At 46.3% G+C, this 23,898-nt stretch overlaps 2 protein-coding genes across 2 annotated transcripts; one reads left to right on the top strand and one right to left on the bottom strand.

Moving 5' to 3' along the window:
* Positions 1–173: 173 nt before the first annotated feature.
* On the bottom strand, positions 174–4,736 carry IFT25 (intraflagellar transport 25). The gene is made up of 5 exons (XM_078867744.1): positions 4,365–4,736; positions 3,236–3,342; positions 2,595–2,663; positions 1,792–1,835; positions 174–1,094 (listed from the first exon to the last, which is right to left on the bottom strand). The coding sequence occupies exons 1-5, from the start codon at positions 4,454–4,456 to the stop codon at positions 987–989; spliced, it is 420 nt and encodes a 139-aa protein (XP_078723870.1). The 5' UTR covers positions 4,457–4,736; the 3' UTR covers positions 174–986.
* Positions 4,737–8,760: 4,024 nt separating this feature from the next.
* LDLRAD1 (low density lipoprotein receptor class A domain containing 1) lies at positions 8,761–23,704 on the top strand. The gene is made up of 6 exons (XM_078867743.1): positions 8,761–8,984; positions 17,927–17,987; positions 19,027–19,164; positions 20,126–20,263; positions 22,131–22,253; positions 23,079–23,704. The coding sequence occupies exons 1-6, from the start codon at positions 8,949–8,951 to the stop codon at positions 23,210–23,212; spliced, it is 630 nt and encodes a 209-aa protein (XP_078723869.1). The 5' UTR covers positions 8,761–8,948; the 3' UTR covers positions 23,213–23,704.
* The last annotated feature ends 194 nt before the right edge of the window (positions 23,705–23,898 follow it).

A 23,898-nucleotide genomic window follows, 5' to 3' on the forward strand; every position in this document is an offset into this window, starting at 1 on the left:
TTGTGCATCCTCAACTTCAGTGTCTTAACATTTTCAAGAATTTCAATAAGATATGTTAATATTAATTTCAGGGTTTTTTTTAATGGAGCATATACAATCCTTAAAAGCAATATATGTAAGATTTGAAGAGAGCTACCTAACATAGGAATATGCTAGATTTTAATTTCAATGACAAACCATTATTTTTTTTTATCTCCATAAATACTTCAAAAACAATAAAAATGCAATGGTTTACAGTTTGGCAGAGTTAATTTTCAAATCAAAATACGTTCGTGAATTACCTTTTTAACGCACGTTTATTTGCCTTAAGATATAGAGACAGCAATAAACAAAAACTGCAATATCGTACACATGACCCTACAGAGGGAACATCTCTTTTAAGCTCTTAATGTTTTGATCTTGTCAATGACACGAAGTACAACATGGACAGAATATGCATGCGGAACGTGGACTTAATTTATGCAGTCGGCATACCTCTGTGAAAACGAAGGACAACCATTCGACAAAGCATTTCTATATTTCCCTGGCATCCTACACTGGATATTTTTAATGCTAAATGTGTGTAAGTTGTCTAGATGGATTTCACTGTTGATTTAATTATACATGTCTGTTTTAATAGAAACGCTAACTTTCTTATCTTAAGTACTTTTATGACGCGGTTTGTATGGTAATTAAAACACATTCATCAAGCTGAAATTTACCCAAATCATAATATATTTTGTACAATTGTCTTCAGAGCACCGATGTTGTATATTGATTGAATGTATATTTTAGATTCAGTATTGTAACATGTTAAATAATAAACACCTGTTATAAATGACCCGCGTTTAAAATGTGTAAAATGTTGAATGATAGGGATCGTTGAATGATAGGATTCGCTTCTGTTTTGACCTTCTCGTTCTGGGCGATTTGGTCACAGTTAGATATTGCGTGTGTGTGAAATTGAATTCAGCTGGCATACATAAGGGTGATAAAATGTATATGTTTTATCTGCGCTGGATGTTTCCTGCCACAGACACGCGATGAACGGACGTGAAGTGGTCGTACGCGGAGCGAATGATAAATCGCAGATGCTGAGCTTGAACTATTTTTACCTGGAAGAAAAGGTCAAAGTAGTTAGGCTATCATGTTTCATCTTCTCAGAGTGGCAAACAATATCATGGGGTCAATTAAAATGCACGTTATTATTTTGAAAGTACCACACTTAAGTGTTATGATTATAATCACTACGGAGTGCACCCAACTAAGCACGGGAGAGGAACACGAGAGCTTGTGACAAGAGGAAGTGCTGACACGTTTACCATCCACTTCTGAACCCACCGAGCTGACACCGATGGATTAAAGGGTGTCTTGATTTACAGAGTCCCTGTAAAGACGGGAGTTCTCTAACTTCTACCCCACCATACGCGACCTGCCGGATGGCTTGCGATGTACCCATTTATACTGCTGGGTGGACCGAACATACTGTGGATCTGTAGTTTTGCCCCATATGAAATCCTAAACTTAAGTTCCCAAGGGAAATTTTCTGTAATCTTTGTGGATTGCTTTAAATTTGTGATTTTTTTTTATTTAGCTATAATACTGGTGCTAATGGGTCCATTCTAAAGCTCTGCAACGCTTTTGGTAATTCGCAGAACGTACTGCAAGGCAGCATGAACACATTGGCTGCATGCAGAAGTGGATAGCTGTGATTAGTCACTCAGCCATTCAGCCACCCAGAATGGATGTAAAGTGTTGAAAATTAGCTGGTGCTTCATAGAAACCAATGTATATTAATTAATATTAACTCACATTGATGTCTTCAGTCTGCAGATTGCTTTCATTGTGTTCAAGCTCTGGTAGGGAAAACAAGTCATGCATTCTTATTAGAGTAAATACAACAGTCGATTACCACCAACCCTTAGTCCTCCGACTACCAAAGGTACCTTTGGCATTTAAGCTTCGTGCATGTATGAATGTGTTAATTTTGCAATGATGCATGCAATAGAAAACGCTTTATTTTAACAAATAGATTGTGCTGTGACACGTCAGCGTAAGCCCCCTTCCCCGAATGTAAAAGCCCCCCCCCCCCTTTGACCTTCAGCTTCCATTACAAGACCCCCACTGCTCACTTTCCCACTCTTAATACTTAGGTCCCGTTATTTTATGACATGTTACATTGCATATCTGACCAGTGCAGTATTTGTCCACTGTGTGACTGTCGTTTTCGATAAACGTTAACATATCAGTGCTCACAATTCCGCCTGTACTTAACCCCGCAGAGGTTAACTTCGTGAGCTGTCAGTTAACATGCTTGGTGATCCAGGCTCAAACCTGCTTAGATCACGCAGCAGTCAGGGTGATTTGGTCATTCGCCTTAATGAAACTTTGACGTGCAGGTTACATTCAATGGAATACAGATTGTGGATAGCTCACTGGAATCGTTGATTGAGTATTGCCACAGGTAAAGGTGCAAGCAAAAGAAAATACTGACCGCCATAGAGAAAAATAGCAGGCAGACAGACAACTTTCAATTTTATATATACATACACGGCGTGATAACCGGAACATTTTGCTTCATGATATGCAATGCTGCCAAATGCGTCCAGGCATACCTATCTCAGACAGTGGCTCGAAATTGATTGGCTCGGATGAGATGCTGTGCTCCACAGCTAACTTGCGCACTGAAAAATAACAAGCACACATTTACATTAAAGCATCATTACCGTTTTCAAATTACCAAAAGCTGTGCAGAGCTTTAGAGTGAACCATTAGTGCCAGTATTATAGCTAAATAAAAAAAATTGACACATTTTAAAGCAAGCCACATTACATCCTTCGCTGCCCCGTCTTCACACCCCCAACATGAAATGTGACAGTATCTTTCATAAAGATACTTGGATCGAACAAACGATACATCTCTGCCAAAATTACTGTCGCATCATCTAATGCACTCGTGATTACTTGAACTGTATGGCAATTATAGAACTTATAACTGAACCCTCTTTCATGAGACACCCCCTTGAAGCATCGTGAATGTAACTGGATCCTGCTCGACACACCAAAGGCCGTTTTCCCACTAGTTCTTTGAGCGACCCTCTCGTTCGCTCAGAGTGTTGCCACCGCAGCTTCGAGCTGCGCAAAAAGCAGCAGTTTTTGCAGTTATCTGGAGTTTTGCAGCGCACGGTCCTTTGCGTCACGATCTTTGACTGTGCGGGCAGCACGTGCTACACGTGTCATCAGTGGAAGAGGGTTACCATTGTAGCACTCGATCCTCATGGACTGGATGCTGGTGACATCTGCCAAGGTGATAATAAACTCTTGCGGGAATGTGCCTGTACTCATCCAGAATGTGGAACTGCTCCTGCAGGGAAAGAAAATAGAAACACACACAAACTACTAACAGGATTCTTTATTCCAGTGATAATCACGCTATCTTCCCCGGAGCCTTTACACCAAGAGTATAATATATTCCGTGAGAAATGAGCAATTAATTAGAACGTGCAATGTATTCTAATTAAACACATTGTTATTGTACCGTTTCCAAATTTACATGCGTTTGGTTTCTCCCATGGGAAAAAAACTACCAAAACTGTTTGGGTCTATCTCCTCCACAAAAAAAAAACTATTTTGGTAAATCTCACAAAGCTAAGCACTCTTGAACCACATGTCTCCCAAAACCCGGATATATTAGAGTACTTCAACGATCTGTTCTGGTGGGCCACGTAACAAAGTAAGCAGCCGTCGGTACAAGCTGGTGAAGGCGGGGAGGATAACCCAAGACCACCAGTGTTGATATCAATCGCCACAGGTGTTAGCCGTGGCCGTGTCTTCCCGGGAGTCGATCACGCACTACGCACACCACTGCCCCACCGCTCCCCAACCAAGTCCACTCAGCCATCTGTCATTCAATCCACTGCTGGATGAAAGCGTGCTCACGTGGTGTTCACCACGGTTTGGGAGGGGGGGTAGTCTGGTGGACCATAATTCTAGATTTGAAGCTTTCGTGACTGCAAGGATTCATATTCTTAGGTTTTTTTAGGTTTTTTTTTTAGGGTTTTTTTTAGGTTTTTCGTGACTTTACCGAAAAAACCTAAGAATATGGTTGACCATACTTCACCACGCCGGTTACCACGACAGTGAAAATGAAGTGAACTCGTGACCGGGTCTCCCCAGCGGTCGATCACGCACTGCGCACACCACTGCCCCACCGCTCCCCAACCAAGTCCACCCAGCCATCTGTCATTCAATCCACTGCTGGATGAAAGCGTGCTCACGTCGTGTTCACCACGGTTGGGGGGGTAGTCTGACCATACTTCACCACGCCGGTGACCACCACAGTGGAACTGAAGTGAACTCGGGAGCCTTCCTCCCGGGGTCTCTCACCCGTCCGTCACGCTCTCCGCGGGGTATCGCTCGTCGCTGCTCGTGGCCAGGGAGACCCGGGCTCCCGCGGAGCTCAGCGCCACGTCCTCCATCACGCACACGGAGACGCAGCCAAGAGGCCCTCCAACACCACCCCGGCCTACCGCTCGCTGTGCCCGTGTGGTCACGCCGGTGAGAATCACCGCCTCGAGTATGAACGTAGCTCGATTCGTCGAACGCACGGCCGGTATGTTCGTCAGCCCGTGAGTCTATTGCTCTATTGAAACGTCACCCTATCGATCTATTTGCTCTGAATGATCGCTTCGTCTTTGCATCGTTGTCGCCGCTACTCCACGAGTCGAGGCGACGCAGCTACTGTACCTACTGTCTCTGAGTCGCGCGTTGCCAATGGTGATGGATCGATTCCTCGTTTCTCGATTCACGAAGGTTACAATTTTGCCGGAATCGGAATCGTTCATTTCTGAATATTTATACTGCAGGGAGGAATCCGGTGAGCTGTAAAGCTCTTTCACACAGATGTCCACTCGGGGGGGCGGGCAGAACGTTACAACAACAATGCAAAATCTGGCTGTCGCATGATTACTGGCGAAACTTCGCACTCACTATACACTACATTACTACACTACACTATACACTACACTACTACACTATACACTACACTACTACACTACACTATATACTACACTACTACACTACACTATACACTACACTACTATACACTACGCTATACACCGGTGTGCTGTACTAGTGACGAATTGGCACGTTCTGTTTACGTGACAAAACTTACTGATTTGGCTGTGTCGGGTGGTGGCGGGTTTAACGACACATTTACATATTTACGCGATCTAACCCAAAAAAACCTGTATTATGAACAATGCAAATAACACACGATAGGAGTGCAAAGTATATGAAAGGTAAACAAATCACTTAAACATTTATATCTCTTCTTGGTTCTTTCGGTAAAGTCACGTAGAAGGAAAATAATAAAAATAAAACAATAAAATAATTCTCACGACGTTTCGGCCACAACGCAAGCAGCCGTCTTCAGGTGAAGAACAGGTCTGTCGAGAAGACAGAGTCATTCAGACTCTGTCTTCTGAAGAACAGGTCTGTCGAGAAGACAGTCATTCAGTACTTGGATGTGAGACAAAAAGTTCAACATACATCCGAAATAAATCCATATGAAAAATACTTTTGACTTGTTTTTTTTGGAAAAATCACAACAGCATTGTTTGTGGGGGAAAAACACAAAGGAAAAGCAGGACGAGAAATCCACAACTGAGTTTTAAGATTTTTATTTTATGTGTTCGTGACTGCACGGATCCATACTCTTTGGTTCTTTCGATAAAGTCACGTGGGTAGAAAATAAAATAGATCACGACGTTTGTGTTGCGCCTGAAACGTCGTGATCTATGCTATTTTATGTTATACTTACGTGACTTTACCGAAAGAACCAAAGAGTATGCGTTTTAAGACTTCATCCTCAGAGTGCTGAATTTACTTCATTTGGCCACGTCCCGTTTTAATGATTAGATTTTGAATGAGGGTGGAAAGCAGACTTCGGGACTTGAGGACAATCCACACACGAGGGAGAATCGTTCATTAATTTGCACAAGTCTGCACAGATGGGTTACAAGCTAAAGTGACGTGGTAAAAAATGAGAAAGTCTTGCATCGGCACACAACTGATTTATTGACGAAAATGTAAATACAAACACAATTCCCCGATGTGCTCTCAAATGATAGAGTGGAGGATGTAAAATATGAAAGTTGAACATCTGGGCAATTTCATTCATGAGTGAATGAGGATAAACACAAACACACCTGGGGGGGCCTTTCCTAGACGCCAATTACTTCCTCCCGTGTCAATATTGGGTTCTGGGTCCCCCTGTTTTAGGTGTTGGGACCTGACGCTGGCTTTCGGTCTCTATCCCTGTCTGAGTATTGGTCTGTGAGCCGCGGCATACATTGGAACCACCTAAGATAGCAACATCTCACGTTGCAGCCATGTAATTGTATGGCCAATACGAGTGAATTACTTGATAACCCAATCTTTCAAATGGTTATCACATATTTCATTGAGATTGGCCCACATAAGGACATTGGAATTACTAAAGTTATGCCACCTCAAGTGGTACCGGAGAAGTGAAATGTTTGGTCTGGGCTCATGGTCAAATATATATTTTGTAAACACGACAGCACTGGCTATCAATACACGAGTAGAAAATAGCCGAATGCTGTGATTTCGCCTCTCCCATTGTTTTCCTTCAGTTATCTGTGTACTGATGTGTGTGTGCTTGTTATTATGCCAAGATTGGCCTCGATTGGAGGAGATTCGTGAAGGACGCGACTGGGCAGTTGGGAGGCAGTCGCCCTCCAACAACGACGGAGGGCGGAGGCGTGATGCTCACAACAACGAGCGGAGCACCGGGCAGCTAAAACGAAGAAAGTTGGCATAGTAGAGGGCACAGGTGTTGCATCTGGCAGTCATCTCAGTCAACCCATGGCACCTGAGTCTGTTCCCTGATCTCCCGCCAGCGGGCCTTCGATACTTCACGTGGCCTCCAAGTGCACCTAACATGGCACAAAGCGCCGTGGTGACGTCAACGCTACTTTGTAGTGAACGGCGGTTGTTGTTGGGTAATTGCCACTTGTATTTAAAAGTGCTATTAAGACCTCGGTAATGAAAGAGCTCCTCATCCATGCTTTAGAGATGTGCCAATTAATTAAACAACAGCATGTGCAACCACATTGCAGCCTTTAAACTGTTTAAAGCAAATGCACGGCGATGCTGCTGCATCTGTAGGTCAAGGAGATACAAAGGGGACACTTCCTGTTCTTAAATACGCGAGGATGAGTTTAAGACTTCAATATTTAGAGGGCAATTTCAGATCCTTTACATTGCGGCATTATTTAACGTGGCATCGCACGAACAAAAGCACGGATGTGATGACATTAAAGTGATGTCACTTTCTGTGATGTCATATGTTCGGATAAATTCGAAACTGTCTTATTTTTCCTCTCTCCGGATTATCCAAAATGTCGTATGTTGTTGCCCCAATGTTTGGATTTTCCAGATGAACTTGAAAGTCGGAAACACAGCCAATAATATCCATAATACAGGTTTTTTTTTAGGTTAGATCGCGTAAATATTTAAATGCGACATCCAGATCTGGCTGTCGCCTGATGAAGCTAGTTGTAATTACTGGCGAAACGTCGTACTCAAATTGTAAATGTGGATTTATTCTCCAACGCACCGGTGTGCTGGAATTGGCATGTTCTGTTTACGTGGGTGGTAGTGGGTTTAACTACACATATTTACGCAATCTAACCCAAAACAAAACCTGTATTATGGAAGTTATTTGTCGCGAAAGCCTACTACATGTTAAACTGACATCCATAAAAATTAACCCGTAAAAACAAAGTTTTTCACTATAAATCCTTTATATGCGTGGCGGCTAGAGTCCTCTCGTCCTCTGGCTTGAGATGGCTGCCACCTATGGGTCAGATGATTGCCTGCCACCATTAAGCAATTGGTAATTAAATCTAATTTATTTTTTCCTAAAAAGTGTAACATTTTGGAAAAATTTTTTCACGAAAATTAATTGTCACGCACAACGAGTCTGTGTGCAAAATGTCAGCTCGATTGGATCACGGGAAGTGGGTTAAAAAACGACCGAAAGATTTGCACGGTCGTAAGCGTGCAAGCAAGCAGGTGAACTTAATATAAAGGATTAAAAAAATACACACACACACTCCCATATGCAGGGCCAACCATAGGAGGAGGGGGGGTAATGGGGCTCGGAGCAAATCCCACCATGTGGGTCTCCAGACCCCTTCAACACAAACTGCATTGACATCTGACACCGTGATGTTGAAGCGCGGGAGGCGGGGGGGGCAAAGCCCCCCGAGTCGCTGTACCCTTGGGACGGCTCTACCCATGTGGATCCCGCGCACGGAAGATTGCGCGAGATGAACGCGTGCGCTCTTCCTCCCCGTGTGATTGTATTGCTGGAATATTCCACGTGCAGGATGCACAGAGATGAGAGAGGCTTGAATAGGGGGCAGCTTTTACACCCGGTGACTCACCCGCAAAGGCAGTGGCTCCCACACACGCACAGCGCGTCGGGCCGATTGTGTGTCGGCGTAGACCCACTACGACCTATCAGTATGCCTGCCAACTGTTGGAGTGTGGGGTGGGGGAAGCACTGCAGGTGGTGTTGGGGGGGGGAGACCTTTAAATCAACAATGTCAGGAACTTGTGCAAGTCTGCCTTTGTGCTGCAGTTCCTTAGAAACCAAGAGTAACCTTCAACCCAAACAGTCGCGTCATTTCTGTGTGTGGCGTGTGTGCTCGAAATCAGTTTTTTGCAAATCGGCTCTCACATCTTACCTCGCGTTTAATGAATAACAGGCGATTCTGAGGTGCGATTTAAAATTCAAATTGGTTTATGTTCTCGAGTGTGTTGCTAAAAAAAATCGGGGTTTTTTTTGGTAATCAAAAGTACTTTTGGGACTGTTAGATCGATTCGTAGAGTGCGGCTGGTGCTGTAGTAATAGAGCCCTTGGGGTGACCGCACGGAGAGATGAAATCCAATCGAGTTCATCCCTCGCGGAGCAAGGTGAGTTCTTAAGTTAACCTCAAGGAACCACACACACACACACACCGCCGTCATGATTATGGTGAATACAGAGACCGCGGAGGTGCATCAAACGCTCGCAATATAAAAGGGTAGTCATTAATTTACAACTACAGTACACAACATCGTGGCATCACAAAGGATGGAAGGGGTGATCATTTCAGACCCAGGAACGCAAACACATTTTCCCCATAAGGTATCCTATTTGTCGAACGCGGTCTTGCCCAACACGGTATTTTCTAGGAACATAACCCCCCCGCGTTCGGCGAGGTCTGCCTGCATAATTACGCATCATATTGTGGTTCATGAATTGTGGCACAGAGGACGATCACCATCACTGTCATCATCATCATCTTACATACTATTAATCATGCACAATTCACACAAATGTAATGTTACCAGGAAATGTTAGATGCGAGAATAATATCTTGGCTCTCCAACACACCGGTGTTGTGTACTCGTAACGAATTGGCATGTTCTGTTTACGTGACAAACCTTACTAATTGTCTGTATCGGTGGTGGCGGGTTTAACGACACATTTATATATTTACGCGATGTAACCCCAAAAAAACAAACCTGTATTATGGATGTTCAAGGCTCGAAGTTGGCCTCTGTAAAACCGTGAGCAAGAGAAAGTTGACGTGCGCGTTCGCTGAACAGGTCGAGATGTCTGTAGGAGGGACGCGACTGGAAAACAGCAGAATCCTTGTCGAAGAAGAGTGCCGAGACGAGAGAATTACAGTGATTTTGGGAGGTCGTGCCGAGTGTGTCATACAATCAATGGCCCTTATCCAGGAAAGCCTCACCGAGTCTCAACTATGTGTAATAAGGGTCCTGCTTTGACATGTTTTACTGATGGCATGAATATGTCGCTTCGTGTGGGAGGAAAAAAAGAGTATCTAGAAAAACACTCTCCTATACGAAAGGATTACACTGACACCTATGCACAGATGGATTCAATCTACTGCTGTGCAGCATTCATCCTGCCACCACACAGCGCAGGCCTCCGACACCTCGTATTATCTGATCCAATGACTGAACATGTCTCACATCCACGTACTAACCTCGCTCAGCCCAAGATATGACAAGATCGGGTGCATTGAGGGTGTTGGGACCAACAGGAACTGAGTGTCTTCTTGGCAAATTTGTTCTTTCGCCTTTGCCCGTTGTTGGTGACGGAGACATGGGGACATTCTTTTTGACGACAAAATTTGACCAGCCAGGGGAGAACACTCACTCCCACGTGAAGCAGCCCCAGTACCGCACGCTCAACTTCTATTACCTTCAGCGCACCATACTCACGCGTCGTATGTGAGTCTGACATTGTTATCCAGAGTTGTGATCAGACCATCGCTCGAACCGTTATTATCATTATCTCGACTTCTTGCTGCTATCGTGAGCGTAACTTCGATCTTGAGTGCGAGTCACGTGGGGAAGCGATGCAGTAGGTGCCCGACTGCTTTTGCATGGCTACGTGTCGTGGTCGACAGTACCATGGCTGACGATGACTATGATGGATCGGATCTATGAACTTTCTGGACAATGAGCAAAAGCGCAGGGTAACCAATAAGAACCGCGAGGTGTCGGCAGTCCTCGAAACTTGAGGCCTCTGCTTGGTGCCGGATCAAGCTAGTGCGGGGCCTGTAGCATATGTTGTTATAAAGGGGCCCTAATCTTTTTTGTAAATATTAAAACACCAATTTTTTACTTGCATTGTAGAGTAATGGTATTTTTTCATTTGCTATGAAGCCAGATAATACGACAAATCGCTAACCTTAAACACCCAGTCGTTCATAAAAGTTAAAGGCGGTATAGTACTATAGTAATAGAGCAAGTGCAGAATCACTGAACCGGGAATTGATAGCTTAACAGCATTTAGCGCGTGGCCCTTGAAAGTGCGGGGCCCGTAGCACGTGTAGCTACTTTTGCTACGAGGATAATCCGGCACTGCCTATGCTGCCGGCCTAACGTCGAGTGCACAGATCTGGCGTTGTCCCTTCGTGTTGCTCCCAGCAAGGGCAAGGAGTGTGGCGGTGAGAGTGTGCCGCTGATGTGAACCAATTCAGAGACAAGCGGCCGGTTTTGAGAGCATTGTTGTAGCACGTCGATAATTTAGGCCGAGTCTGCTTTTAATGATCAAGAGAATTGACAACTTTCATGAACTCGAGTTGGCGAATGAAACGCACGCGGGTGTTTATTGCCACACTCGTGACTCGTGACGTTTATCAGCTGTTGCCTGCCAGGTAACGAAACGAAGACGGCGACATAAAACAGAATCTAAAGATAAATCACCCGGTACCGCGGCAGTGTTAGTCCCGTAACGAGCCGTGCCGACACGGGACAGACATCTCGAGCAAAACCACTAAACACAGACAAGCAAATTAAGAGAAGAAATAGCACCTCTGTTTAAACACAAGCGGCCACGGCTATGAAGTGCCTGCGCGATATAGTGTCCCAATTTGCGTCCAGAGTAATTGCTCTGAGAGTTCACCGGATACAGAAGATGGGTGGATGGTGGCGTAGTGCGGTGTGGAGAAGACACGGCGGGGGTGGAGAGCTTTGTAGTCGCGGTGCGCAAGACATCGTTAAATAATTCATGAAAATTACGTTCATTTGGTGTTCGTGTTATTCTTCCGAAGGCGCTGTGTGTCACAGACCGAGTAAATCTCCGATGGTAGGGGGACGATGTCGCTCCGTGCTTTCACCCACTGAGCTTATTTGTGAGAAATTATTTAGGGGCATTTTTGTTGTTGTTGCTGCACACATTGCATCCTCATATCCCAACGACCCTTAACGTCCACTGTGAAGCAGACAGCGTCTATTTATGGCAGGTACACTCGCAGTATTAACCATGGCTGCTACTGGGCTCGAACCGCAATATGTGCAAAATGTGGCGTGCGTGCCACCGCTGTGTCACGTGTCCGCCCCGTAGAGGCTTCTTCTCGTTGGTTCAGGGAACGAAGAGGCCTCGTCGGATCGAATCTTGGTTCCCCCGAATATCGGTTCCCGCCAGCGAACATTTGCTTTCCTCCCGGACATATTTAGACCCCTGGGTTAAGGGGTTTCCGCACCTCAAGCACCTCCGATTAGCACGGTTGGCTACGTACTGTGCGAAAGAAGTTCAAGATACGTACGTACAGAGGTTAAGGTTCACATCAGGCCCTCATGGGTTAGGAGAAGGTTAGGAGCATATATATGGAACGAACTAATAACGCTCTTCTCAAAGCATATTCAGCAACTTAAACTTTACGGGATTTTAGTTGAAAATGCACGCGTACACTAGAATGCAAAGAAAGATTGACTTTGTTACGGCATATAATGTTAAATGTTGTGTGCCTCGTGGCTCTCGACCAAATGAAGATGGTTGGTGAGTGGCCACGAGTAGAATCGAGAAGGTTGGCCACCCTTGTGATGGAGCTTCCGTTGATTTCCTCCAACTTTAAATTATTGTCAGCTCAGCTCTTCTAATTCTTCCTTCCCGGGTAATATTTGCTAATCATTTCCCCTGCGTATGAGTTCTGGTGTTTGTCTGGCTGAGTAAATCTCCTCGTCTTGCAAGTCAACTATGGTTGCACTGCGCTGAATAGTTTTGTGTTTACTTTCGGGGTCTTTTTTCACAACCCTGTGTGTGTCTCTTAGTGGGGGGCACTTCCACCTCTGACGCCACTTCAATGGCTTGCCGGCTCAGAGACATTCACATTCAGGACTGCCAAGTGATGGCCCAACCATCAGGTCTAGCTGCCTACACAAAGCCTGATTGATACTTGATGGTCCAGCCCAACCCGACCTCGTTTTAGGGATTAGGGATATCATCAGGGATTAGGGTTATGGTTAGAGGATATTACGGCCTGGCATGCTGTTTAAATGTGGGAGAGAGGTCGCGTTCTACGTTAAGTTGTGGTTAGAGTCAATGTCAGGTTTACGGCAGGTTAGAGACAAGGCTTGTACTTGGGATTAGAGTTATTGTTAAGACGTTGACTTAATATGTGGGTTGGAGGCATGGTTAGGGTGAAGATTGCAGTGGATAAGGCTACAGTTATGGTTACCATTCAGGTAGAATATGTACCAGATTGCCAAGTGATCAGCCTTTTTACTAACTTAGTCTGCAGTAAATTACACATTCCGTTGTTAAAAGGGGACACTTGTAAACACGTGACTCACCATGACAGTTCTCCCTGGTAGTTAAGGGGCCGTCCATAAATGACGTCACGCGATTTTGGACGATATTTTACCCCCCCCCCCCTCGTCACACGGCGTCACAAAAAGTCAGACCCCCCCTCAAATATGACGTCACAAAGCTCTGCCCCGTCCCCCAAAAAATATATAAAACATGCTTCAAATCGCTTTAAACTATTGTCCTTTTAGTGCGAATTCAATGTGGCGCTGCACTCTGATGTTTATTTAATGAAGTAGAACGTGTTGTCTATATTTATTTAAAGTTGCGCATTTTGATGTGACGTCACATTTCTCAACCCCCCCCCCCCCCCCCATCGTCACACATCGTCACAAATGTCTGACCCCCCCCCCCCCCCAGGTGCGTGACGTCATTTATGGACGGCCCCCAGCACCGTTCTGAACTCAAACATTAGAGGTGTAACGATGCACTGATTTGTTGATTCATATTGATTGTTACGCTCGTGATTCATGATGGTGTGGGTCATTTTCTATAGAAATGTTTTGTCATCCCTCTGCTGGATGTTGCACGTGATGTGTTCACTTGATCGCTGCCTCCACGAGAGGCCGCTACAGCTACCACACATTTAAAAAAGTCCGTTGTGGAATAACGAACTTGAATCGTGACAAATAGTCGATTTTCCCTGGGGGACGGGGGAAGTCAATGATGAATCAATATGTGATTGAATTAATAATTTTATGCTTATCCTACTTTGTTATTATCCTTTAATTTTTCAGTAAAATCAATACCCGCTGACAAAGCTCACTGACGGGGGGGTAGGGTGGGGAAACTGTTTTGATAGCCATTGGCAAAGTCACACAATTCGCTCGGCGTGCCTTTAAACACGCGATTAGGAAACCCTCCTTCTGAATCCCAGTAAAAACAACACTCGACTCCACGCGCGTCTACTCACACGCGCACGCCACACACGAAGTGAGAGCTGGAAACCAACGCAATTCATTCCCCCCCCCCACCCCTTTTTGCACACTGCGATGGAATTATGAAAAAAGGCAAAATGTATTTGAATAGTGTGCCTTGACGAGAGGACATCGCTTAATGGGTGACCATGTAATTGGGATTGGATGTCTTTGAGTGAACAGGCTTCACGGCGCCAATCACATTGGCGAGGCGAGGCTTTGTTTACATACTACTGTATGTATGCTGAACTTCTTTCGCACCGTATGTAGCCAACCGTGTTTATCGGAGGTGCAGGATCGTGTGGTATGGGTGATATTAAAGTGAATATGTAAACGTACATTGACGCCTTCTGAGACTATTAGGACATTTTATGATAAAAATAACGATCTGTCAACATGATGTCTGGCACCGAGATACTACCCAGCATTGAATCTTCCCTCCTGCACCTTAAACCCCAAAGTATCACCAGGCACCAACACACCCTTCTCCAAGCATTTCACATTTCGATTAGAAAGACCATCCTGAGCTCCTGGAAGAATCATGGCGCCCCTCATTCACCCTCTGGCTCGCGATTCGCCCTTGCAGCTTTAGAACACCCGAGTGTGAAACTGAGGAATCGGGAAGTTGGAGTTCGCCCAGATCTGGGGCCCTCTCGTGAATGCCACTCCAGAGACCCTAAGTTGACTTGATGGAACTTGAAATGAGACTGACTCCCCACTCTTCCCCCCTTCCTTCCCGAAGAAAAGAGATGTGACACACCGCGCACCACATGACGCTACGGCCCTACACGTCCACGTTGGTTGTCTGTCCGAGCCGCCTTTTCCTCTATGCGCCACTCACCTGTCACGGAAGCTGTACACCCACCCCCCACTTACCGGTTAGATCAATAAAAATAATTTACAGAAAGAAAGTGAATGTGTAAATACGAGCAACGGGTCATACCGCCAGACTGCACACATCTAAATTAAACGAAGTCACGACACCATTTCCCAACAAACATGCTGGGCGACAAACAAACAAAATAACTGAACAATTGGCGAGGATTATAAACATTAAATATGGTGCATTGGATACATTCCGGACTGTTACTACATTAATCAAAGAGTTCTAGATTTGAAGCTTTCGTGACTGCAAGGATTCATACTCTTAGGTTTTTTTCGGTAAAGTCACGTAGGTAAAAATAAAAAATACAAAAAATAAAAATAAAAATAGAAATAAAATAATAAATCACGACGTTTCGAAGGCAACACATGCTTCCTTCATCAGGTGTAAAAAGGCACAGCAAAATAAGTGTAGAAAAAAAACCTAGGAGTATTAATCAAAGAGTATACATTAATCAGTTTGTTAACTTCCACTGTTGCCAACCATGCATATGACAACAACCAATACGCCGCAATAATTGACGCATCGCTTGCTTTGCATTATAAAACGAATGTCAACACAAAATGGGACCTTTTTGCCAGTATCAAAGTATAAAAAAATAAGAATATGTTTCGCCCTTTTTCGCAAGAACACAATTGTGTTAAGATTTTCAAACACCAAATAGAAACCTTTTCCAAAAAGAATCAAGTCTGCATTAACAACACATACTTGCGGTGAGCGTGCAAACAAACGAATGTCAACACGTCTGCTTCGCTTTGTTGTTGTTGTTTTTGATTGCCGGAGTGAGAATGCGTTGTCAATGTAAACACTTGCTGCGGCAGGGTCGCGCACACGCTGACGTCACTCCCTCGTGACCCCACGGGCAAAAAAGCACTCTGTCGATAAAATAAAAAAAACCCGTGTGACCTTAAACAAGGAAACATATGTGAGGCGACGCTTTGGGCAATGATCCTTCTTCATAGTGTCACCAGTGCGGTTGTGTTACTAATAAATGGTGCATATATTCTCACTACCGTATTAGGGAGGATGTAAATTGGTGGGTGTTAAACCTTTGCGAATGTTACTGGGCCTCGATTGGCTTCGGATAGATGCCAGGCCCTTCGTCAAAAGCGCGTTAGGCAGGCAAGTGACTCAATTGCCAGAATCGCGTGACCACTGGACAATGGGATCTTGAAGACAGGGAGGCCTGTATAGAGAGGCAATCGCATACCTGTCAGCCAGTCATCAGTGCCTAATTACAAACCAATTCAGATCTTATTGGGTCACCCCATGCCCTTATAAATCTCAACGTCCATCTAACATTAAAGTCCCATCACAAGAGAGAAACACCCAAAAATTAACTAAACTTTGTTTGCTCGAAGTGAAACGGTAGTACGCCGTATGGACCTGAAAACTCAATTTCCCTGCACAAGAAGACGGGTAAATCGACATGACAGGTCTGTTGGCGTACCTGTGTGCTGGGAGCCGTACGAATACACAGATGCCGGTTTAGAACCTCGTCAACCCCTTTGTGATGTGCACGTGGCCGGCGTTGGGAGCGAGGGCGAGCTGTTTTGCAGGAGGATCACGCAGCGGAAACCAAGGAAAACTACGCTGCGTTACCAAAACTTTTATTTCGTCATTTATTGATGACTGCCGCCCTGTGTTCCTCAATACCGATCACGGCCAGGAAAGACCGAGGCACAGTGGGTATGGGTCACAACAGTGTCTGTATGTATGTCGCCTTCTGACCTGCCCTTACTGGACATCTGTGGAAAATGAGCTTCATAGCTCATCGGATTTCTCCAGTCTCAATAAATATTCTGATTCCGAACTTCTTTCGCGCCGTACGTAGCCAACAGTGCTAATCGGAGGTGCGGGGAAATATAGAGGGGCCAGAGAGATGGAGTGGATAGTAAGAGTTGGAGGCTGCGCCTGTTTACACCATGGGGGCCTGATAACAATGACATTTTTGAAAATGAGAATAACTTTTTCCCCTTTTATCTGGCAATAAAACACCTGTTTTCCCCTTTTATCTGGCAACAAAACAGGTGTTTTAAGAGGAAACACTTTTCCCATATTTTGGTACTGGCAAAAGGAGGTCCCATGATTTTTTAAAATGTTTTCTTGTCGACCAGTTTGTAATCTGACACATAAATAGATACATATACGAATAGTTGGTTGTCTATTCATCTGCACATTTATACCTGGCAAATTACTTCATTGCGTAAAACCACAATGCAACATTCCCCCTCTGCTGGCAGACTAAATCCATCTGTGGAACAACAGCTCTGGCTTAATGAGTAAACCTAAACGTTTGAGTCGAGTCCATCACGAATGCGCGCTGTAGCCTTTCTCTCCGAGAATCGCGCGAATATCGAATTTGTTGTCCTTCCCCCGCATCTCCGATGAGCACGGTTGCCTACGCACGGCGCGAAAGAAGATCAACATGCGTAGATGCGCACCAATTGATTGTTCATTACACTGGTCAACACACTTTTTCTGGCATAACGTATTCCAACGGTTTTAAGGTAAATTTGGGGTGCTGATTCTAAATCTGGCATCAGTTTTTTGTCTATCACATCAGGTTTTTGAGATATCAAATATTGCATTTTCAATAAAAACTGCAGAAGAAAAATATTGAATAAATGTAGATATCTACATAAATGATATTATAAACACACTATCCTAAAAATACAGCACCATATTCTAACACTAAAGCAGTCACTGACTCGCAACAACTTGCAATCATAAGTGACAGAGTTAATTTCGGGTAAAATCAATGAAAATGGGGTATGCCGATAGCATAAAATGAGATGTGATAGAGCAAATCTAAGATCAGATTTGGAATCAGCACCCTGAAATTAGTCTAAAACAGCTGCAAAAGTCCAGGCCAGAAAAAAATGTTTTTTTTTTGTTGACCAGTGATTTATTCATGCGCTCTCTCGTGGTTGTGGTTTTCTTCCCACAGCGCAGCCGCTCGCCATCCCAGGAGTCCTTCGACTCCACCCTCACGTTCGACAGAGAGACAGGCGAGACCTCCCGCACTTGCTGCTGTTTGACACGGCCCAGTCAGTGCAGCGGCCGTCAATGCGTCTGCGCTGCCAGCTGTTGATATTAAACCATAAACGCATTATCTTACTTTACCAGGTAAAAGCCCACTGAGCTATACGGTTCTTTTTCAGAAGCGACCTGGCCACAGATGATGGCTCAACGAAGTGTGGCTTATCACATTGGGTATTTATAGCAGCCAAATACTCTGAACGCGTGATGTTGATTATAAATGTGGAGGGGAAAACCGAGAGGGCCCGGAGAAAAATCCACGTGACGACGGGGAGAAAGATACGCAAACTCAAAATATACAGAAGCAGCAGGCGTCAGGGTCAGGATCGAACCCACGATCTTCTGTATACCAGACGAGGTAGTCAACATCTCGCAACTGTGGCGCCTGACATGGCAGGAGAATTGCCCAAATCCGCGACCCTATCGGAAACTTCACAGGAGGGGGGGGGGGATTGGCGCGGCGGTGACGACATGTCAAGTTCTTTAAATCGATTCCCACGTGAATACCAAACATCAATAGAGCAAGTTTTAGAGTGTCGGGGTGGGGGGGAGGATAACGCCCCCACCACCCTATCCCCTACTGCTGAATCCTATTCAACATGGGAGGTGAGGTCCCTAGCAATCCAGAGGTCACCGGTTCGATTCCATCTCCTGGCAAGGCAGTGGGGAAAGTTTGTTAACCACCCCCCCCCCCCCACACACCACGGCTAGGTTCACCCCGCAGTGTGAATGTGTACACCACAAGTTCGTTCATTGGCACGTCGTGTGTGGTGGGGTACCTACTCCCATTTGTAGCCACTGTGGAAGAGTAGACCAAGTAGCCTCAAGAGCGCCCTTTGTCATCCAGCAAGAGATTGACAAAGGGCTTGAGACGGTACCACAACATTCGTAACAAAAGCCCCATCTGCTAGCAGGGGCGTGAGCAAGACATTGCAGAGCTGAACCTCTACCTTGTTTTCCTTACTGCTGACATCGGTGTTGCTGGTGGCTGCTGGTGACTGACTGCAGGGTGCTGCGAGGGCGGGTGCCAGCGCTGGTGCACACAACGCTGTGTGTGCCTGATCTTCATCTGCCTGCTGGTGGTGGCGGTGGTGGCGGTGGCCGTGGCGCTTGGGGTGGTGTATGGGGTGCCGAAAATCAGCGGAGGTAACCCGCATAAAGACGAAGATACCCCCCCCTACCCCGTCCCGCGTTCGCCGTAGCAAACTGTTGGGGCAAGTGCTGTTAGTGAGTAGGACCTATGGAAGGCCAGCACAGCACACAGAGGGGGAGGGTGGCCAGCACTCTGTCCGGCCGCCTTTGTCTCCTTAGTGGTGCTGTTCACACATTGAACCAGATACTCATTTAAAGCTGAGTCGACCAAGAACTGGTGCAGATAATCGTCACCGGTGTTGGCCCTGAGTGGGAATCTAACCCGTTACGAAAAGGTTCAAAGAGCATCATGCCGACTGCTATGATCCCACTCGACATATACCCACACACATGTACCCATATATTTTATCAATACACTAAAGTCCGATTTGTGTTTGTGCAATATTTTCGATTTCTCAAGTGACAGTTGTTTTTAATCAAATTTTTATTTGCTCTTTTGTAAGCGCCTCGTGCTGGCTCGGCTGAGATGTGCCAGTGGGAATGGGGGGGGGGGGTCAAATTTTAGTTGGTTGGCACTAAAAATACTACACCGTAGCTCCAACTATATAACACCACACACGCATTCATACAACGCGTCTTAGAATCCTTCACCTCCACGGACCAGAGCATCGCGTTCGCTTGCACCGCAAGCAGGAGCTTGTTTGCTGACTGACATGGGAAGCTGAGTATCTCAAAATAACCGCAATTCGGAAAAACTTCACGAAAGTAAATTGCCTTGAGTGGTGAATTATTGTTGTTATTATTATTACGCAACTACCACAAAACTGAGACTTTTAATGCACCGGGGAACACTTTAAAGATTTCCCTGGACAGGAAGATGCTCCTGGAAAACCAGGAACGGGTGGGTGGCAAGGCTAAGCGCTGCGCCATCCATCTCACGCACCGCGATCGTCCCTGCGCCCCACGTGCTCCTCGAGACTCGTGCCGCCGCTGTACTCCGCGTGCGCTCCCTCAGTGAACCGCGAGTGTCAGACGACGCTCAACCAATCGGGATTTCTCTGCGACGACCGCATCACCTGCATCTCGCCCTCCAAGGTCTGCAACCAGCGCTCCGACTGCACCGGGGGCGCTGACGAGAGCACGCAGTACTGCTGTGAGTGCACTTCGGACGCCGCAACACAGTCGGTCGCGGCGTCGCTCGTGCCAAAGGTTCGCGGTTCGAATCCGGCATGCTGCCCCGGTTATTACGGCACCACAGTTGCGAGATGTTAACTTCCTCGCCTGGTCTGCAGGAGGTCGTAGGTTCAAGAACCGACCTTAACCCCTGTGTATTTGGAGTTTGCGTGTCTCTCTCCCCGTGGTCGCGTGGATTTTTCTCCGGGTATTCCGGTTTTTCTCTCCACGTTTAGAAGCGACATGCGTTCAGAGAATTTGGCTGCTATAAATGTTCACATAATGAGAGCTTCGTTGTGCTATCATTTGTGGCCAGGTCGCTTCTGAGAAAGATCGATATTGCTCAGGTAAAATAAAAACTAGTTTTGTTTTAGTTTATTACTGTGGATGTCCTGGTCCGGCCCCGCCTACTCTTGGATGGGGGAGCCAGTAGAGATGTTGTGTGGGGGGGGAAAGGGTCACCACAGCGGCGATTCACCGACAAGGAGAGAGAACTTGAATGGGGCAAAGGGGACGTGAGGTGGTACAGCGCCCACCCCCGGACGCACCTCCTAGCGCCCGGCCTGGTGCATTAACCGTAGAAGTACGCGGCCGCCTGCTTCACAGCGGACGTTAAAGATCCCGTGACGTCGTTCGGAAGAGTAGGCCGTTGCGTGCTCGCGTCACGCTGCAAATTAGAAACTGGCAGGCAAATGACTCAATTGGAATCTAGACAGCAGTCATTGCCCCCTACCGTGAAAGGCCAGGAACGCTTTCCTGCCTAGCATAACGAGTAAATAAAAACGAGTGGTAGCAAATTCCGTCTTCGCAGACATGGTGAACACACACGGAACGCCTCGCCACTCGCTGGCCACAACTTGCTCGAGGTGTAAATAAATATTCATGGCAATGTGCAAAGACGAATATCGTTAATCATGCGCAAGTCGGTCCCCCGTTTGCGGAGAAACCGGCCTCGGAGGAAAACATTTTCCGTGCGCAGGACGCCATCCGGACGAGCAGCGGGAAAACTTTTGATGCATTTCCGCGAAATATTTTTTTCCCGCAAGTTTGGTCATTTTTAGGGCCTGTGGGCATGATTCACGGGTTGGCATGGGGCCATTTAATCCTGCTAGAGCACTCGCTCTGTGTGCTTTTCCATTAGTGCCGCCACGGCGGAGAGCTCCGCCAGCTTAAGTGGCTTTCTGCCAACACACAAATCATATCCTAGACCTCATTGTGCTCTTTCCTGCCTTCAAACGTTGGCATTTTTGTTGTTGTTCATTTATGCAGTGTAAGAAATATTCATTCATGATAACAACCGCAACAACAAAAACACCAAACCATTGAGATGCATATGCATAATCCCGTAAAGGTAAGCGATGAAAGTGCAGCCTGCTTGGCCACGTGACTTCTTGTGGCAGGGCATCGTCTGCAGGGAGCTCTCGAAGGCCCCATCTTGGAAGAGGCAGGAGTACCCACACTTCACCACACCATACGTGACCTTCTGATTGACTGACTAGTGACCTCATACTGCCGCTGGGTGGACAGAGGCGTCGGGGGGGGGGGTTAAGGAATTTGCATCAATGGGCAGCGCTTTGTGATCTTTTGATGAAAGGAGCTATATAAACGTGAATTATTGTTGTGTCAACTGCCGCACCTTGAGATAAAATCGAATCAGCAACCTCTGGATTGCAAGTCCATTGTGCTGACCGTTACACCAATGTGGCAGCATCGGTCTAAGAAACATTTTTCCTAAGTAATAAACACGCACGTTTTTTTGTATGCATTTGCTGTACCCCTGTTCCCCTGTTCCAACCTGCGTTGCCACACTGCGTAACCGCCTCTAATTTGACTGTCGGCGCGAGCAGCTGACCCCGCAAACACCCTCCCGAGTTCCATCATATTCCTGTGCGGGGACGGGAAGACGTGGACGTACACGGACAAGCTGTGCGACATGCACAACGACTGCGGGGACTGCTCCGACGAAACAGGTGCAGGAGTGCCGCTCTTTCTCTCGCGCTCTCTCTCGCGCTCTCACAGTCACATCATCACCTCCCTTTGACTCATCCCCAGCAAACGTCATCTCCATCACTTTTCGGTGTCATCACGATCAATCATCAGTGTGCAGAGTCACAAATCACGTTGTCCGCTCGTAATTGGAAATCGCTGAACCCCGCTGGAGAGGTTTTCGCGGTTTCTCCTGTAAAGCTCTCCAGTGTGCGTTCGGGTTGTACCCGAGCACCGTTTGGCACGATGTCCGACGTTTCCCGACACATGCGTGGGACCTTGTTCAGGTACTGAATTCAATTTCTACAGATGCCAACTTCAGTTCCTCAAGAAGCTCCCAGGTCGTGGAGCAAAACAAATTTTCGCGAGGTGGAAACACGTCACAGCAGTTTTTGTGCACACAGTTTGGGTGTCACGATTTCAATTAAGAATCCATAATTGCTTGTTTTTAAACTTGATTTGTAGCTTTCGTGTTGTTTGTACCGTCTCGTTGTTTAGTCAGTCTCGTTTGATTTACCTAATGGAACATTAGCATGTCATTTTCCGAACGTAGCACTCTGCACGAATTATAAATGAGGCTTAAACAACTATGTGCGTGTATTTAATAGGGACATATAATGTTGTGCAGTAACTGGTGACCGACCACCTCGACCCACACCCCATGAGAGCCCGGTTCAATCGCAGGCAGCTGCGTCGACTCAATGTCAGGGATCTCGGCGCTGCGACCTCTGAGCAGCCCAGACACCACGTGACAGTTTTGAGCCGTCCTCTCTCTGACGCCCGTCTACGCTGTCGTGTGTCTCCCACAGCGTCGCAGTGCCCCGTGTGTGGCGGGTGGCGCTGCGCAACCGTCTTCTTTCAGGACTGCGACTGCATCCCAACCACGCGCTGCAATGACTCGGTGCAGGACTGCGTGAACTGGAGCGATGAGTTACTTTGCTGAGGGCGGCACCCCACGGTGGAATCGCTGTGGCCACAGCCAGCTGCGAGGTCAACGTGTCTCACCAAAGGTCATTAAGGAGGTCAGGGGCACAGCCATATCTTAGAACGGTGGTTCTCAACCGGGGACATGGGGACCCCTGGGGGTTACGTGTCAATGTCCCAGGGGGGTAAGTGAGTTGAACTGTGTGAATCGATGTCACACGTTAGAGTCATTGGTGAATAATCATGTATGAATCTGTCAATATGAAATAACTACGATCAAATTTAAATTCGTATGGTAACCGAGAACGATAAAGCGACCTATAGTAAACAATGCGCGGGTTTCCAGCGAGCGCGAACAAATTACGTCATGCATGCGGAGCGCCCGTTAAATTATTTTTTTATTCGCTTGCAACTACTAGCCTAGTTAGAATACCTCACAAAATGGAAAATTGGTGAAAATATTGATGTTCATTATTCATACATTCATTTCTCAGAACCATGTTGGGGTCAGGCACGGGGGAGTACTGGGTTGAAACAAAATTCAACAAGGCGGGGGGGGGGGGGTGCAGTCGCCAAACAAGGTTGAGAACCACTACCTTAGAAGTTGGGTGGTGTTCAGCGAAGGGTGAGATTACAGATGGGATCCCTGGCAATTGCTCCCCCACTTCGGAGTTCTACTGCACTTTAATTACAAATTAAATATAT

The sequence above is a fragment of the Lampetra fluviatilis genome, chromosome 24 (assembly GCF_964198595.1).
Source record: "Lampetra fluviatilis chromosome 24, kcLamFluv1.1, whole genome shotgun sequence".
NCBI classification, from domain to species: Eukaryota; Metazoa; Chordata; class Hyperoartia; order Petromyzontiformes; family Petromyzontidae; genus Lampetra; species Lampetra fluviatilis.